This window comes from Arvicola amphibius, chromosome X (genome assembly GCF_903992535.2).
Source record: "Arvicola amphibius chromosome X, mArvAmp1.2, whole genome shotgun sequence".
NCBI classification, from domain to species: Eukaryota; Metazoa; Chordata; class Mammalia; order Rodentia; family Cricetidae; genus Arvicola; species Arvicola amphibius.
In genome coordinates, this window is record NC_052065.1 from 91,465,055 (window position 1) to 91,484,141 (window position 19,087).

At 44.4% G+C, this 19,087-nt stretch overlaps 1 protein-coding gene across 1 annotated transcript in view; it reads left to right on the forward strand.

The window, feature by feature from the left end:
• Frmpd3 (FERM and PDZ domain containing 3) overlaps positions 1-19,087 on the forward strand; it is a 71,613-nt gene that overhangs the window by 22,888 nt on the left and 29,638 nt on the right. Inside the window, exons 5-11 of the mRNA XM_038317450.1 lie at positions 2,557-2,664; positions 5,381-5,512; positions 7,823-7,942; positions 13,100-13,236; positions 13,569-13,695; positions 15,767-15,856; positions 17,956-18,135. Coding sequence (XP_038173378.1) covers positions 2,557-2,664; positions 5,381-5,512; positions 7,823-7,942; positions 13,100-13,236; positions 13,569-13,695; positions 15,767-15,856; positions 17,956-18,135 — 894 coding nt within the window. The remainder of the gene's footprint in view (positions 1-2,556; positions 2,665-5,380; positions 5,513-7,822; positions 7,943-13,099; positions 13,237-13,568; positions 13,696-15,766; positions 15,857-17,955; positions 18,136-19,087) is intronic.

Below are 19,087 nucleotides of genomic sequence, written 5' to 3' on the forward strand. Positions count from 1 at the left end.
TTAAGTAAAATCAATTAAGTAATTATCTAAGTCCAACCCAGTGTGCTAAATAAAACTTGCCACCGCTGAGCGTCATCAGCTTGGGGAGCCGGGCCTCTGGGCCTGGCAGGAATGGGGCATTTTGGAATCAGAGAGGCCTGGACATCATCATCACACTTTTCCAAATTGATATCCATGGCTTTCTTCCTTGGTTTGGCCCCATCCAAACATGCCTCCTGGCTCCTCGTCACTGTCAGCTACACCCAAGCTCAGGAGGCCTTTTTATTTGATACTTTGTCCACAACAGCGGCTGGATCTGAACTGTTGTACCCAGGCTTCTCTGATAATCCATACCAACTATCTCATTCAAAACGCAGAATCCAATTAGCCTTACATAGAAGCTTCACCTGCCTTATACTAGCTAGTTTGTTTGAGGTTCATAACATCCGGACATGTCAGGGGATGACAGGAAGAATACAAGTTAGACCTGTGCGCGCTCTCTCTCTCTCTCTCTCTCTCCTCTCTCTCTCTCTCTCTCTCTCTCTCTCTCTCTCTCTCTCTCTCTCCTTGTTCTCTTTGAAACAGGGTCTCACTGTATAGCCTGGATTGTCTTGGAACTCCATATGTAGACCAGGCTGATCTCCAACTCATAGAGATCTACCAGCCTGTACCTCTCAATCGCTTTACCATCTCGGGACCTCTACTTTTGTTATAGCTCCCTGGGTGCTCAGCAGCAGCTGAGTGTGCAATGGAGGCTCTGTGGCTACCATTTAGTTAAAGAATCTGGCCATCTATATACTACAAGTACCCATAGAATGGATGCTGCTGGTCCATGCTGTGTGCATCCTCCTGGTGAGTCTAATCATTCAAGTAAGCACATAGAATGGATGCTGCTGGTCCATGCTGTGTGCATCCTCCTGGTGAATCTAATCATTCAAGTAAGCACATAGCAAGAACCTATTGTTTATTCATTTAGCAGTCACTTCTCCAACACCAACTATGTGCCAGGCATGCTATTCATTGTTGGCACCACAAAGATGACTAGATGTGGTCTCTGTGCTCTGAGTTTATTGTTTGATTGTAAATGACAAGTGTTCTTTAAATGGTGATGTGTGTCTTTAGTCTTAGTACTCAGAGGTTTAAAAAAAAAGGAACTAGCCTTGACCACATAGCCAGTTATTCTGGGCTGTATAACAAGACCCTGTCTCCAAAATAAATAAATGAATGATTATCATGTATGGTATCTCACACTATACCATATACATTATCGTATATGGTATCTTAGCACTTTGAAGTTAGAAAAAGGAGAGCTGTGAGTTTGAGACCAGTCTGCACAACATAGGAAGACCTTGTCACAAAAGGGCTGTGTGTGAGTGTGTGTGTGTGTGTGTGTGTGTGTGTGTGTGTGTGCATATAGGTGTGTGTATCACTGAGAAAGAAGTAAGTTGCTATAGGAAAACATGGGAAGATTAGATCCCATGATATTGGACCAAGGCTTTACAAAATACTTATTTGAGCTTGAATTTGAAGGTTGAACAAAAGTTTGCCAGGGAGAGAAAGAGGAAGCTAGGGAGAATAACTATTATTGAATTGAATTTCTGTTCATTGAGAAATTTACACTCACCATTTATAAAGGAAGCCCTGTGCCCAGCAAACTTCTACTAAGCAATTATCAGGTGTTCTGAAATGGGCTCTGCCAGTAGTTCTAAATCAGGATCAATGAAACCCACTTTCGAAGTGTTTGGGGGAATATTTGGGCGTGGTTTTGGTTTTCTGAATGATTTTTGTATGTGTGCTATGGGCACTTAGTGTTACAGGGAGAGAGACACTGAGAGCCCTGAAGGGAAGAAGGCAGGAAATTGTTAGAGACATGGAGGTATGAGAGATGTAAGGCTTCTAGCAATGATAAAATGTTAATCCAGAGGGGTAGACAAGATCCAGGTCAAGAAGGCACCCACCTTTAATCCCAGCACTTGGGGAGCAGAGGCAGGTGGATCTCTGCGATTTCTGGCCAGTTTGGTTTACTTGATGAGTTACAGACTAACTGGTGCTACATGGCAAGAACATGTCTCTAAAAGTCAAAGAAAAAGAAAGGGGGTAGCCTAAGGAGATAGCGAAGTGGCTCAGAGTACTCGCCGAGCATGAGCAAGGCTTTGTGCACCAACCCAAGCACCAGAGAACAGCAGACTAAAGGCAAAGATGGGCTTGTGAAGAGCTTGGTGGGAAAAGAAGCATCTGGAGATAAACTGGGCTACGTGAAGTAGTCCCAGAGAAGACTCTTCATGAGCCATTCATGCTGTGTGTAACGGTCTCTACTGATCCAGTGCTATGCAATGCTACTGAGCTTCAAACTGCGGCAGAATGCAAATACACTATGATAGAAAAGGAGAAGCGGACTTTGGATATGACTCAACGTCTTCTTGGGGGTTTTGTTCTGATCTGCATGTAGCATTATTATTGATCTTGTCTTTCCTCTGTCTCTTTGTTCTCACGCCCCTTTGGCTCCCTACCTCCCTCACCTTCTTTCCCTTCCTTTCTACAAACTCCCACCTTCCTCCCCTTCCTGTGTGTCCACAGAAAATGATGAAGAAGGAATCTCTCCTCCTCATCCCCAATGTCCTGAAGGTTTTTCTAGAAAATGGGCAGATCAAGTCATTCACATTTGATGGCCGGACCACTGTTAAGGTACATAGGGAGTCCCCTCACCTACAGTAGCTGTTTGTGTCCCTTTGAGATTGCACACAGTGGCTTCACTGACGGCTGGGACAAGATTACCTTTGATCTGTGCTCTGAAGTGTGATGCTACAAAAATGTAACCCTCAGCTGAGGCCGGCAGTAGAAAATTGCATGCCCAGCTGTGTGCTAAATATTGTAAAAAAAAAATGTGTGTTTGTGCATGCACACACGCGCACATGAATGCACATCTGCTTGTCAACTACTTTGTGTTCATGCTACACTGGGTCCTTCAGGACTCTTAGGAGCTAAGCAATGTGAAGATCATTAAATCATTTATAAAGCCAACATGATTTATATTGCTACAATAACACCTATGCAAGTTTACACATAGAAATAAACAAATGTGATCTCTTGGGAGATGAGCTTAGCCCTGTCTTGCTTTTTAAACAACAACCAAAATCTTAGGCACTGAAGCAAGATTTGAGAAGTCCAACCATAGCCCTTTGGCTATTCTTTTCACAGGAAGAGCAATTACTGAACTGTGATTCTTAACAGTTCAGCCAGGCGTCAAGAAGTCCTAGTGATTCTCTTAGTCCTGAAGAGTAGAGGTGGTGATGTAATTTTACCCCGAGGTTCATTCTGCACTGGGATAGAAATATCTATCCCTGATTTTTCTGGACTCTCGTTGGGAGAATGCCATCCCAGGGATGAATGTTCTTATACAACCAATGCTTCCCAGATTGTTGGGCAGTCATGACACCTGCCCAGGAAAATTACCTTACCCACAGCTGTCCTGTGGCTCCCATGCAAGAGCCAAGATAACTTTACAAATAAAGAATCCATCAGGCATGGTGACACAAGCCAGTAAACCTATTGCTCTGGAGACTAAATACAGAAAATACAGGTTCAAGGCCAGTCTGTGCTACAAGGAGAAACCTTCTGGGAAGGAAATAGAGGAGAGAGGAAGGGCTACCCTCAGTCAGAAAACTCTTGTTCGGAGGAACAAGGTGTTCAGAATGGCCTTCCCAGGGTTTTTCTGCTAGAGTTTACAGATCGTTCATGTATTGGTTTGAGGAATGTCTAAAAGTATTTTGGGATCATCCCATGGTATGTCACGCTACTGGCATTTATTGTCTCAAGGTCAGAGATGTTAAGTGTCCTCCAGGAGACAGAACAGTCCCTGAAATCATTGTCCTACCCAAAGTTTCTTTGGCCTAGGTAGGTATCTCTTAAGGAGCCTAAGACCCAAGTGTCTTAAGAAGCTATGGCACCGTCTGGGCTATGGAGTGTCTTGGAGATGCTGAGACAGAACTAGACCACCTAGATGCCAGAATCTTCCTTGTCATTTCTTCAGGTGTTAATATACTCATTGTAGATTTGTCAATAGCCCAGAGCACTGGCCAACCTCTCTTCCTCTTAGCAGTTTCGAGCACTCTCTACCTCTCACTGCCACTACCGGTGTGGCATCCAGGCAGGGCCAACCTTTGATACTCAGGCTCACTCTGCACCTCAGGAAAGGTGCATGGCTAGTCATTAGAACACTGACAACCTTCCAAGTCACCTGTGGCAAAGAGGTACCTGGATGAAGTAACAGTCTGGCATAGTGGCAGTTACACCTTTAACACCAGTTGACAACAAGTGGCTTGGCTGTCCACAATCTCAATGTAACTTAACCGCAAAGAAACCCGCGTCTATCTGTACCAGGGTTCTAGTGATGCTCAAGCCTCTGTGACTGCGTGAATAGCACAAAGAAATCCTTTCAAATGCCCAGCACTTGGCGGTCCTTTGCTCAAGTGACTGAGCATCTCACATAGAAAGGATAGTTTAGCAGCCCTGTCCATCGGGGAATTCTGAACTCCCAAGCCTGCTTCTCTCCAGGTTTTGAGGGTTGAGGCATGCTGACTTTGTAAACGTACACACTGCAGTGTGTATGCTGAAGCCACAGCAAATAGATGGCAGATGCCTCAAAGCTGACATTTGGGCAGCCCCCACCAACATGCTCTCAGATGCCCTAGTATTAAAAGTAGGGCAGCAGAGCAGACGGAACTCAAAAGTAGTCAGATCTATGACTGTACTCCAGACACGTGGCATTGTTCCTCTTTGTGGACACATTTTTCAAGTTGCTAAATTGATCGTCTATAAAAGCTAGCTATGGCCAAAAATGAACATTTTGCCAGTAGCTCAAGCCATTTGATTTAGATTGTGAATCCGGAAATAGTATACTTTTTAATCACAGAAATGTGGCTTTGGCTTTTGCTCATTCCTAAGAGTTGACAGACAAACCCAAATGAAAATTCTGACTTCAGAGAGGGGAGAGAAAAACCAACAAAGTGCTTGAGCGCCACAAGCACTCAGGACATACGTTCTCGAATAGAGGGAAAGACAGAATGGGTGGGGGGGATGAGGTGGTGGGACAGTAGGAGGAGGGAAACATCACTTACCAAGTGTCTGACCAGATGAAATGCGGGGACACATACATTCACCTCCTGAACCTTTGGTGTTCCCCGGGGCCCAAGCCACTGGACAACACGCATAAGGCCCTTCACTGGTCCCAGAACTCAGTATCTGGGTCACCCCGAAGCCTTTTCCACAGGACTATTATGCTTGATTTCCAATATTTTCTCATGTATTTTTTTAATTCCCAGTATTTCCTCATGTATTCATTACTTTGAGTAACTTAGAGTCAGAAAAGACACCCCCTCTCAAGGCTCTTTTTCTTCTACAGGATGTGATGGTGACCTTACAGGACCGTCTCTCCCTGAGATACATTGAGCATTTTGCTCTTGTCCTTGAGTATACTGGGCCGGAACAGAATCACAAGTTCCTGATTCTTCAGGACAAGCAGCCCCTGGCTTATGTAAGTCACCCCTTTATCCTGGCTGTGTTGCTGCATGTAACCAGTGCTAGATAAGAGCACCCATGATGCTGCTTAACTAGAAAATTTATCATGATGTAGTCTGTCAGCTCTCAGAAGTCACAGTTCCAACCTCAGGTGGAGTGTGTGTATGTATATATCTGTATGTAGGTATATATGTCTGTATATGTATTATGTGTGCATATGTGTATATGTGTGTATGCAAGTATATGTGTATGTATGCACATATATGCGTATGTGTGTATTGTATGTATGTGCGTATATGTATATGTGTTTGTGTGTGTGTGTGTGTGTGTGTGTGTGTGTGTACTGATGTGAGGAGAACCAAAAGACTTGAACATCACTGTTCCTCTGAGTGACAGTCCAGCCTTACCTGGGGGGCTTATTGTTCATCTCCAGAGAACCTTTGACAATGTCTTTTGTGACCTAACAAAGGCATTTGTCTTGGTCTCTATTGGCAACTCTCCTGTTTCCTGGAAACACTGCCTGCTAGACACTTCTGCTTTCTAAGAAGAAAATTGACCTCTTAGATGAGGGCCAGGATACAAAAAGGTCAGAACTAGACTCAGTGGTAGTTGGGAATGAACTGTGTGGTGTCAAGAATAGGTAGCATATCATCTCCATCATCTTCCAAAGTAGAGGAGGACAAACCAGCTCATCCTTCTAGCCACACTGTATGGGGAAAGACTATTTAAAATAGGATTTTTATATGGGATGCCACCCATATCGACCAGGAAGCATCAGAGAGGTGAGCAGGGCCAACCAGCATTCCCTGGTAGGGTAGAAAAGAACAGAAGGGGGACAGTTAGGAAAAAAAATAGCTTTTAGAAAGTGTATAGAAGCCAAACAAGACTCATAAAACCCAGACCAGCAAGATAGCATACTTCTGGAATCTAGTACATAAGAAGTTGAGGCAGGAGGATCTGGAAGGTCAGCCTGGACTACATAAAGAGTACTGTAGTAACTTGGGCCACAAAGCAAAGAAACAAGGCTGGCGATGAAGCTTTTTGGTACAATATTTAGCCAGCATATTTCAGACCCTTTTGATCCCTATTGCTGTATAAGCTGGGTACAATGATGTGCACCCGTAATCCCAACCCTTGGAGGTAGAGGCAAGAGGATCAGAAATTCAAAGTCATCCTTGATTAAACACCAAGTTTGAGTGCAAGGCCAGCCTTAGATACAGGAGGCACCGTCTCAAAACAAACAAATCAGATGCACACAGAAAAGAAAGCATTTTTCAAAGGAAACATTTACGTTTCAGCTCAAATTCAATCTGGGTAGGAAAGGAAAGGTGGTATCTGCCTAGAAAGTTGAAATACCTCCTATCCTAGCCAAGAAACAATCCTCTGAGTCAAATGGGCTGCTTGTGCCAAATGGAATTTCAAACTTCTTTATTATGAAAAATTTCCAGGCATACACAATATATATGGACTAGCATATGATAAACCCTATTATCCATCTCCATCTTCAACAATTACCATTATATTGCCAGCATGCTTCATCTGTATCTCCAAAAGAGGTTTCAGCCTTTGATTTGAACTCTCTAGGCATCAATTAGTCTGTTAGATTCTAAGCCTATCTGCAAGAAGAGTCTGATACATTCTCAGCAGCCCGCTCTCCCTAAGTCCCATCTTAGCACTTAGACTCAGTTCGTTTTAGGGGCAATGAAACAACAGGGTCATGCTATGTATCCCACACTGCCCTCAAACTTGTGATGATCTTCCTGCCTCAGCCTCCCAAGTACTAGGATTATAGGCATGAGCTACTTCGTAGACCTCATTCTTAATAGAGACTATGTCCTTAAAAAGTGACTAAAATATTCTAGTCACAGCCAGGCATGGTAGCACATGCCTTTAATCTTAGCACTCAGGAAACAGAGGAAGGGAGATCTGTATGAGTTCAAAGCCTGCCTGTCTACATAGCAAATTCCTGACCAACCAGGTCTATAAAGTGAGTCCCTGTCTCAAAAAAAAAATAACCTTCATTGATAAATTAACAATATAAAAACAGGGTAGTTATAAAACTATATTATAGTAAGAGTTATGAATTGTTTATTTCCTGAATTTTCTATTTTGGACTGAGGTCATCCACAGACAACTAAAACCAGGAAAAGTAAAACCCAGGATGAAAGAGGAATACTCAAAATGAATTTGCCAGGCAGGAAGCAAGAGTGGGAAACAACAGCCTAGCTTATCCCTAAGCCTACGTTAAGAAGCCACCAAGCTGCCTGTCCCGTCACAGTCATTGATTCTATGGTTTCTTCTCCACCCTCTCCTCCTGGGGTTTCAGGTGGTACAGCGGACACACTATCATGGAATGAAATGCCTCTTCCGAATAAGCTTCTTTCCCAAAGACCCCGTGGAGCTGCTGCATCGGGATCCTGCTGCTTTCGAGTACCTATACATCCAGGTAGAGTCTGGCTTGGGGACACAAAGATAGACCAGTGGAGAAACAAACAGGCAGGCTGTTCTGCCATCACAATGGAGTTGCTATGTAAGTTCAACCTTCAGCTTGCTCTGAAGGTCCGTTCCTTTCTTGCTCCTGTTGGAGTTCATTGTGTTAAGTTGGCTGATTTGAATTTGACTGTCAAAGTACTGACTACTTGTCCACCCAGAGCCCATCAGTTTCCAGAAACGAGCAACCCAAGGAACTCTGGTGCTTCCACAGAATCCCAAGGTTGTACAAGCTCCTTTGGGTTCCATGAACTGTCAGCCACCAATACCTAGGTTCGGTGAGGAGGTGGTTCTGATCTCACTCCATCCAGAAATATTTATTGAGCCCATACCCTGGGTCCTGACAATCAGAGGGCCAGAAAGGATAGACCTCACTCACCAGAGTTCATATATTCATAAATAGAACCGCAACAGGCTTCAGTGTCCATAATGACACCCAGGGAGCAGTCTGCCAGCCCTGCCTGAGAGAAAGACAGTGAAGGCTTCACAGAAGAGAAGAACTATGTACACTCTTAGCTGTGTAGCTGTGAGTGGATGTTTGCTATATAGTAAGATGGAAAAGAGGGATCATATCCCAAGCAAGAGCCCTTGCGTTTTCAACAGCATGCTGATGAGAAAAAAAAATGCAAGTGATTTATTGCAACTTCAGTACAGGATGTAATGTGTAAGAAGCAATAGAAAATGAAATTGGAGAGCTGGGAACCAGAGAGCAAATTCTTGGTAGGCCATGGAGAGCAGACTTGATTCTGGAAGCTGGGCAGTGCTTCTCAGAATGTGGACCCTGAACCAACAGCATCATTAACTGAAAACTTGTTAGAGATGCAAATTCTTGGGCCTTATACCAATGATTTGTTTTAATAAGCTCAATGAGAGTAAAACAAAACAAGAGTCTCCTGGAGCTCAGGCAGACCCCAAATGAACTATGTACCGTAAGGATAACCTGAGCCACTGATTCTCCTGCCATCACCTTCCAGGTGCCGGACTTAAAGACAGGCATCACCAACCACATCCAGGTCTCCATGAGAGTTTAATACCCTCCACCTCGTGCCAAAGCTTTGGAGACAGTGGAACCACTTCAGAACAGTGGTCCCTTAACCCGACCTGAACATCGGAACTATCTGGGAGGGGGCTGGCAAAATGGCTCGGTGGTTAAGAGCCTTGGCTGCTCTTTGAGGAAAGCTGGATTCAATTCCTAGTACCCACATGGGTTCATAACCATCTGTAACACGACTTCCAGGGGACCTAAGGTGTAGGCATGTATATGGTATACAGACAATTATGTAGGCAAACACACACACATAAAATAATTTTTAAAAATGAACTATCTGGAAGGCTTTTTTAAAACAATTATCTAGGAAAAAAATCTATTCTGCCTCACCCCAAGTCTGGGAGTTTGTGTTTTCCTAATTATCTCAACTTATTCTAAAGTGCATTCAAGGTAAAGAAGTCCTGCTGAGGAGTGGGTAAGAACGCCAAAAGGAGAGTCACCTGGTCGTTAGCCAAAGGAAAAGTGATGTCCAAAATCAGGCTTGTGAATGATGAGGTATTTGGAGTGGGATTCCAGGGAGATATAAAGGTTTGGATTGGCTGAGTATTGGTAGAGATGCTATCAGTCCTCACATTGGCGAATAAAGTGTCATGAGCTTGGAGACAGGATAAGTTTATTTTAGGCCATGTTGGCTTTTAGGTGCCCACAGGACATATGCAGCCCTTGTTGAGGAAAAAGAAAAAAGACACAAAAAAACAAACTTCTCTGTTTCCGAGGGTGACACCTGGGACTGCAATGAGAGACACTGCAGTTGTCCTTTCTGCCCTTTCTGACAACCTAAAATGCTAGGAACATTTCCCAGCCTCGTGTTCCTCTGCCAAACCTCTAGGGGGACAATGGGTTGTGTGGTTTTTAGTTCTCATTTTGTTTGTCCTGAATTTCTTCACTCAAACTTCTGGGGATTGCCTTGGTTCTCATATTTGGAATTTGATGATAAGATCGTGTCCAGCATCTTTCTCCACTCTGTGATAATATGAACTTCATCTGGATTATTCCTTTTTTAAAAAAAAAATCAGTTTTTTGATTTTTGTTTTTTTTAAACTGAAGTCTAATTGGCACATAACAAATTGAACATGTTCAAAGTGAATACTACGATAAATTGTCACCTACAGCCACCACCACAATCAAAATATTGAACATATTCAATATTCGCTGACATTTCCTTAGGCTCCTTTGTGATTCATCCCCCAGGCAACCTCTGACTGGTTTTCTGTCACTATAGATTTGTTTTCCTTTCCAAGAGTTTATGTAAATTAAACCATACAATACATTTTGAACTGGCTGGTTTTCCTTGGGTTTGTTTGGGTTTTTGTTTTTGTTTTGTTTTGTTGTTGTTGTTTTGGTTTGGTTTTTCAAGACAGGGTTTCTCTGTGTAGCTTTGGAGCCTGTCCTGGAACTCATTCTGTAGACCAGGCTGGCCTTGAACTCACAGAGATCAGCCTGCCTCTGCCTCCCAAGTGCTGGGATTAAAGGCGTGTGCCACCACCGCCCAGCCATTTTTCTTGTTGAGTAGTATTCACAGAACCAGAATTGGTTACACATGTTGATGGACATTTGGGATATTTCCAGATTTGTGCAATTACAAATGAAACCTCTGTGGTATTCGTGCCCAAGTCTTTGCATAGATGTGAGCTTTCTTTGCTCTTGAGTAAATAACTAATAAAAGGATGGTTTGATTGTTTTCTAAAAGAAATTCTAATGCTGTTTTCCAAAGTGGTTGTACCATCTACCATCCCTATCCATGGCGTATTACAGCTTGAGCTTCTCCAGTCTTATCGGCTCTTGGTGTAGTCAGTCTTTTTTTTTTTTTTCACCCTAGCCATTCTAATATTGTATAGCACTGTCTCTTTAAGGCTTCCGTTTCCATTTTCCTAGTCACTAGTGGTGTTGGATAATTTTTCATGTGTTCACTGTTGTGCGTCTTCTGTGATGAAATGTCTGTACAAATCATCTGCCTGCCTTTTTATTGGGTTATTTGTTTTCTTATTATCAAGTTTTGAGAGTTCTTTATGTATTCTGGAAACAAGTCATTTGTTGGATATGTTATTTGCAATTATTTCCTCCCATTCTGTGTCTGGCCTTTTTGGTCGCTAAACAGTGCCTTTCACAGAGCAGATGTTTGAATTTTGATGAAGTCCAGTTTGTTAATCTTTTCTTTTACAGATAGCATTTCTGGTATCATATCTAGGGTATATCTGTCTATCCAGTGTATCTGTGTGTATTCCTGCATGTGTGTGTGCACATGTGTGCGTGTGTGCATGTTGGCATATAGATATAGACCCACATTTGTTGAGGTTCCACTCATTGAAAAGCCTAGCCTTTCCTCACTGAATTGCCTTCATACTTTTATTACAGAGCAGTCTGAGTAAGTAATAAAATATCTAGATCTAGTGGGAAAGCCGTCGTCAGTGTATCTGTAGTCTATTTCTGAACCTCTATTCCATTCTGTTGATCTGCCAGTCTAGCCCTATGCCAACCACACACTATTGATAACTAGAGCTTTATAATAAGTCTTAAAATCAAGTAGTGTTTGTCCCCAACTTCGTTCTTCCTTTGAAAAATTGTTTTTATTCTAGGTCCTCTGCATTTTTCATAGGAATTATAGAATCAGCCTGTCAATTTCTACTAAAAACCCTACCATGATTCAGATTGTGCAGAAACTATAGATTGATTAAGGGAGAATTGATTTGTTAACAATACTGAGTCTTCCAGCCCATGTGCAAAGTATTTTTACATTGATCGAGGTCTTTCATTTTCTTCAGCGGTGTTTTGTAAGTTTTTGATGTATGATTTTTTTCACATATTTTGTCACATTTATCCCTAATTATTTCTTATTTTTATGTCATAATAAATGATTTTGATCTTTATTGCTGCTGCTGCTGGTTTTGAGTTATAATTCTATATCTCAGGCTGGTCTGGAGCTGTGTAGCCCAGGCTAGTACTAAACTAATAAGCCATCTTCCTACCTTGGCCTCGAAAGTACTGGGATTATAGGTATGAGCCACCATACCCAGCAATGATTTAGATTTGTAATTCAATTTCTAATTGTCCATTGGTATCATATAGAAATACATTTTTGCAGTGATTTTTATGCCTTGCAACTTTGCTGTACTCAACGAATAGTTTTAATGGGTTTTTGTAGATTCTACTGGATTTTCTGTATAGATAAACATTAAGTGTTCATTTTCTTCTCACTCCCCCCCACTTTTGATACAGTCTTGATCTATAGACGAGGTCAGCCTAGAACTCACTGTGTAGCCCATGCTGGCCTTCCAATTCTCAGACCTCAGCCTCCAGAGTGGATTTATTTACAGTCGTGAGGCTACCACTCTTGACTGAAGGATCCTTTTCCTGCTCTTTTCCTTTGCTAGAGTGATACCACTGTGACTCCCTAGTCCCCAGGCCCATTGTGGTACAACCTCAACCAAATGACAACTATTCAAATGAAAGTAGAATCATTGCTAGCTGGGGTGCCAGCCTTAGAGTCTGGAAGGTTATCATACACTTGACTGTCACCTACAAGGTATTCCCTCTAAGGCAGCAAACTGTTTTTGTCCTTTGGATCTCAAGGAACAGAATGTATGTTCCATCCCTGCAAACAATCTCTCACCCTGGGCTTCTGGAACAGAGCCCCACAGAGAGCCCCTCCCACTGTCTTTCTTTCCTTGTTCTCATCTGGACTCTTAGAAGAGTCTGGTATGGCTAGTAGTTGAGTACAGAACCCCCACCCCTGAAGGGTGGGATTTCTCTTATAACAGAAGAAAGAAAGGGAATGAACCAGGTCTCACTTGCACAGTAACCCAGAGTTTTCTGCCCACGGTGTCTTTCTGTTGTGTGACCTGCCACTGAGAAGAGCCCTGAAACAAGCACATAGTGTCTCTGTGACCCAAGGCTCCCCTGTTGTCTCTTCCCCAAGGGCAGTAGCCCTCTCTTTCCCTTGACCCATTATGTCTTGCTGGTGGCGTGATTCTTTTTCTGGGATCCAAGGGCATAGCGGGGGGAGTAGAGAAAGAAAGAAGCCATTGTCTCCTTTAACTGATGGATTTGGTCTGCCCTCTCTTGCAGAGTCGTAATGATGTTATCCGAGAACGCTTTGGAATGGACCCCAAGCCAGAGATGCTTTTGGACCTTGCTGCCCTCCACATCTATATCACTGTCTCAGCTACTCGGCCTAATCAGAAGATCACACTCAAGAACGTGGAGTGAGTTGTGAAAGGGCCCTCCTGGAGGGGACAAATTGCTGTCCATAAGAAGGTGCAGTTGTTGAGCTCTGCTCTGCTTTTCAAGGTCATAGCCATCCTACGGGGGTAAGAACTTGAATTCCTGATGCCTAACCCCCCCATGCTTTCGAGCTATGGTTTCTACCGGGTACTCACGGCCACAGTTTGCCTGTCCTTACCCTTCTTTCTCTTTTTCCTAGTCTCCGTTTCTCCATCTCCGCGTCTTGGAGTTACTCAGGTTCTTTCCGACCATCTCCCTCCCTCATTCCCACTTTGTCTCTCTCACTAATCTCTTGCTCTTTTTCTGTTTTTAGGAAGGAGTGGGGCCTGGAACCCTTTCTTCCCCCCTCCCTCCTGCAGGGCATCAAAGAGAAGAACCTTCGGAAGTCACTCTCTCAACAACTGAAGGCCCACCAAATGCATCCTTCTAGCGGCACCAAGGTACCCAGCGGAGGCCATCAGGCACCACGTTAAACTCTAGAGGCCTCAGAGGGGCCCTGAGTGGTACCCTGGGGGTTTCAACCACTCTTCTGATTCGGGTGCACACTGAGCCATTCCTTCTTGGGTGCACACCCCATCATTCTTCCTGACTTGGGTACACATCTAGATTGACCAGGAGTGAGGCAGCTATGGAAAGGAGTTTGCTCCAAACTCAAACATTGCCCAAATAGCCTTAGCGACACATCACTGCATGCCACTGTGTCCTCAAAACAAAGGAGCTATAAAGACAGTCGTTCATGGGGGTCTTTCGCCAATCAGTCCTGGTGCAGCACCTGTCCTGTGAAAGGCATTGGCTCCTAAGAGAGGCACAGATTTTCTATGAGAGTGACTGCTCTGTCCCTCACGAGATTTCTAATCTGTCAGTCCTAAAACAGAGAATCTTAGGAGATGATGGTCCAACACAGAGCTGGGCTGTCTTCTGAATACTAGGAGGCAGCAGTCTTTACCTCGGAGAGGCTTCTTTCCCCACCTCCCCTTGCCCTGCTGGGCCTTCTTAGGCTGCTAAGATGCCATCTGCTTGTGCTTCCTGCCCAAGAGGCTAGAGGACGGTGACAAATACTAGAATCAGCATGCAGATGTAGACAGGAGACACAATCACCCTATATACGCCACCCATTCCAGATTTCTTGAATTACCAACTAGCTTCCCTTTTAAGATGCAAATTTCCCCAGAGAGCTAAGCCATCCCCACCTTACTGTGCATGCTTAATCAGATTGGTTTTTTTTTTCTTGGCTGAGAGCACCAGTGCTCACCACCGTCTCCACAGCAAAGATTTTTTTTTTCTATGCACCCCAGTGCTCTGCTGAAGAAAGCCTGGCTTTAGCCCTTGAGTCGGGCACAGTCAAGTAGGGAAATAAAACCACAATTCCCAACACAAAGCAGCAGGCACTGGTCCTCGACAAGTCTTCAGGAGAGACAGATGCCAAGCCCAGGCTAGGAGAGAGAGAACTGGTATATTTAGTGCCAGAGCTGAGACATGAAAGATAGACAGATAGGAGCTTGTCTAGATGAATTGCTAGAAGCAGTCCTAAGAGGAAGACTTCCCTCCACCAGGAGATCTCTCTCTCTCTCTCTATAGAAGCCAGCCAGGTGAGTCATGATAGCAGGGGAAAGGACATAAACGGTTCAGCCTATGCAAAGCTACAGAATATGAGACACAAAGCTGGTGGAGGTAGAGACAGGAGGGTGGCAGGAGCCAGTTCTTTCTGTGAGGGCTTGCTGTGCCACAAGAAGGGGTTGCACACAATCCTATAGACAGCAGGGAGCCATGGAGGAGTTGAAACAGGAAACCCGCGTGATTAAATTTACTGTGTTTCAGGATGCTACCACTAACAAACACTAGGTGTAAATAACTGAGGGGACGAAGCTGAGTCCCCAAAGCCCTGATATAGGAAGGAATGTCAAAGAAATGGTATAGGGCAAAAGAAATAGGTAGATCCATTCAAGAGGAAGTCAGGGGGTAAAATAAATATGATTTGGTGACTGATGGCTCTCAGATGAGAGGATGAAGGGAGAGTCCTGTGTCCTTCACAGGTTTCTAGCTCAGCTGCCCCAGACATGCTGACAGAGACCTGGAAGCCCAGATGAGGAACAAGCTTGAGACTTGGGGGTGTTCAGTATGAAAGCACCAAGTGGTAGCCCATGATTGCATGTGGCAGTATCAGTGAGACTCTAAGAATCTGAAGGATCTTAGGAGAGGTGCATAGATTAAGTGGATGTCAGAGTTTGCCGAAAGGGGCTTGAATTACTGCAAGACCAACAGATTCGAATGCTACTTTAGGTATTGGGACCAAGAGGTCCGAGGAGTGCTCGGGGAGGTAGCTGGACCGCTGAAGGTGAGAGCCATCCAAGCGGGAACGTCCTTCCAGCTTTACCCAGGCCTTTCTCATTTCCATGGAGTAGGCTGATGACTTAGCACCTGCCATAAGACTTTGAGCCTCCACTTGGAGAATGTGGGCTTGTTTCTCTCTGCTCCTCTGGATTCTTATTTCAAGGTGGGTTGTTTCCACAGGGTTCTGCAGTTCAAGCAAAGCTCCAGTACCTTCGAATTCTGAATGAACTCCCGACCTTCACTGGTGTTTTATTCAACACTGTAGGACTGGTCAGTGGGGCTAAGGGATTGGGGGAGGGGCAGAGCGTGGGGCGGGGGGGGGGGGAACCAGCCCTTTATTGGAGGGACAAAATCAGTTAGCTTTCATATTCAAAAATCAGTTAGCTTTCATATTCAAAGCATCCACTACATCCATGGGTTCAATCAACTGCAGATCAAAAATAGTCTAAGGCAAAAAAAAAGAATGTGTTGGTGCTGAGCATGTATAAACATTTTTATTGTCATTATTCTCTAGACATAATAGTATAACAATGATTTACACAGTATTGGCACTATGTTAGGTATTTTAAGTAATTTTGAGATGATTTAAAGCATGCATTAGGGTCAGATATGACAGTGCATGCTTGTAATCCCAGCACTCTAGAGGCTGAAGAACAAGGATCACAAGTTCAAGATCGAGGCCCTCCCTGCATATATAAGACCCTTTCTCAGAAGTACACATGGATATCCACGCAGATGATATACAAATGTTATGTCCTTTTATGTAGGAACTAAGCACCCATGGATTTTTGGTATCTACAACAGAGTCCTGAAAGCAGTCCCCTGAAGATAATGGGGGCCAACTCCATCTACTTTCAATACCCCTTATCAATCCTTTTTTTTCCCACTCCCTATATTCCAGGGTTTGACAACCCATGTCTGTAGAGGGCCAGATAGAAACTATGCTTGCCTTTTGCTGGTAGATCAAACAGATCTCGGTAGCAGCCAGTCAGCACTGCTGTGTTAGCATGAAAACAACCGCAGCGTGTTAACAAATGGGTGTTACACCCTGCCAATAACTATTTGGAGACACAGAAATTTGAATTTCAAAGAATTTCCATGTGTCAAAAATATGGCTCTTTTGACTTCTTTCCAACTTTTAAAAATGTTCTAAGTTTTTATTTTTCACCATTGAGGTGTTTGAAAGAGGTGATGGCCATATTTGGCCCGTGGGCCGGAGTTTGCCAGCCCCTACCCTGTTTGCTTGCCTCTACATGAACACCCCTCCCCATAGTGCCCTAGCCCCAGTTTCCCATTCTCCATACTGCCCCCTGCCTACTCCGGACCTGCACTGCACCGTGATGCTCTGGGCCAAGGCTCAGCTGGCACAGTCCCTAAGACTGCTCCAGTCCAGTTGCCTCTGGTAGATGGAAATTCAAATCATCTTGCTGATTGGCTTCAGGTGCTTGTCATGCCCTGCGGAACATGCTGTCGTGCTAGCATGGCACACTGGAGAAAATCTGCTTATCAAAGTGCCTGTAGGCAGACATAAGCGGTTCCCGGGGTGATGTTAATAGCAGGGAGTGGGGCAGCGGAAGGCTCAGGTTTGATGACTTCAAGGAGTTTGTCCGCCCCATTTAAGGGAATCCAGCCTGTCAGACCTCAGAGCAGCCATTTATACACTGGGATTTGTAGATCACTGAAAGCCCCCTGGCCCCTCCCTCCACCCACCCACACACACCCTCAAATCTCTCTTCCACCAGCCTGACATTGCTCAAATGCCTATTGGTGGTTCCTTTGAGTCAAGGCTGCTGGAGTACCTATTAAAGGGTAAATCTAGGGAGCCCTTCATTAAGCACCTAAACAACCATGAATGCCTTAGGCAAAGTTATTTTTTCACTATGGCTTTGGCACTGGGTGAGAAGTGCAAGTTGGTGGAGGGTGGGTAAAAGCCAGACATAATGCTGCCTAGCCAGGCAAAAGCACTGGGTAAGAGTTTTGGATGGCTTTCAGCAACTGTGAAAAGTACCTTGGTACTTGATAAGGGAAGGTTCTCCAAAAGCACCAGAAAGAACATACTTCGCCTACCTCATAATTTTGTTAGAGCCAGCCCTGATGCTGCTCACTTAACTGTTGCTGTAGCTAAGGGGTGATTTAGGCTGAGGATCTAGGATCCTTTACCAGGGAGGTTCCAGACTGTTTTCCTCTCAAGGCTGTGTTTTTAACCCTGGCCCTGAGCCTCAGGTATTTCTCCTCCCTTCCCCTACTCCTCACGTACCCCAGCAGAATCACCATAATACGTATTTTCTCTTCCTCACTGCCTCTTCTCCCTGGATCTTCTCTCCACGTCCGTCTGTGAACGTTGTCTGCCTGGCACCCTTGGGCACTAGGATGAGAAGCAGTCAGCCACCACTCTCCTGGTGGGACCCCGTCACGGCATCAGCCATGTTATTGACCTCAAGACCAACCTCACCACTGTGCTGTCCGAGTTCAGCAAGATCAGCAAGATCCAGCTGTTCCGGGAGAACCAGGGCGTGGCCCGAGTGGAGACCAGCATTATGGATGCCAAGGTGAGCGCTTCTTTGAGGTGCCACTTCTTTCTAGAACAGCCCTGGGGGGCCAAGGAAAGAGTTGGAGCATGTGAAATAAGGTTCAGAGATTCTGAAATGACTTCTCCATAGAACTCTTGATCTTCATATTTCCCTTCTCCACCTTCTAGGACTTAGATCATCTAAGATGGTTTGTCAGCATGCCTTAGCTACTGGTCTATTGCTGTCATGAAGATAGCATGACCAAGAAACCTTATAAAACAATGCGTTTACTTGTCACTTACAGTTTCCGAGGGTTAGAGTCCATGACCGTCATGGCATGGAGCATGGCGACAGACAGGTAGGCATGGCACTGGCCCAGTAACTGAGTGCTCAAATCTTGAGACACAAGTAGAAGGCAGAAAGAGCTAACTGGGAATGGTATGGGCTTTTGAAACTTCAAAACCCATCCCTAGTGACACACCTCCTCCAAGAAGGTCATACTATCTAATCCTTCCCAAACAGCACTATCAATCAGCTGGAGATGTCCAGGTTTTCAAACATATGAACCTATGGAGACCATTCTCATTGCAGCTACCATGCAGCGCCATGTAGGGCTAGAAGTGTTGGGTTAACCTGAGTCAGTTCTCCGCAGAGAACAGGAGCCCCAGGAGCTACCTAACCCATCTTTTCACAGTTATTCGTGTCATAGCACACACAAATTTTGGTATCATGGTGGCTTGTAATCCCAGTATTCAGAAAGCTGAGGCAGGAGCATTACTGCCTACATGGTGATTACAAGCTCAGCCTAGGCTACACAGTTAGCTCCTATCTCAAATATTAAAAAATAATAATAAAATTCATACAGCTGTGTATGGTGTTGCATACCTGTCTGTATTCATAGCCACTTGGTAGGCGGGGAGGGGGGAGATTAAATTTCACAGCATGCTTTGGCTACACAGGGAGCGAGTCCTTGTCTCAAAATATGTGTGTG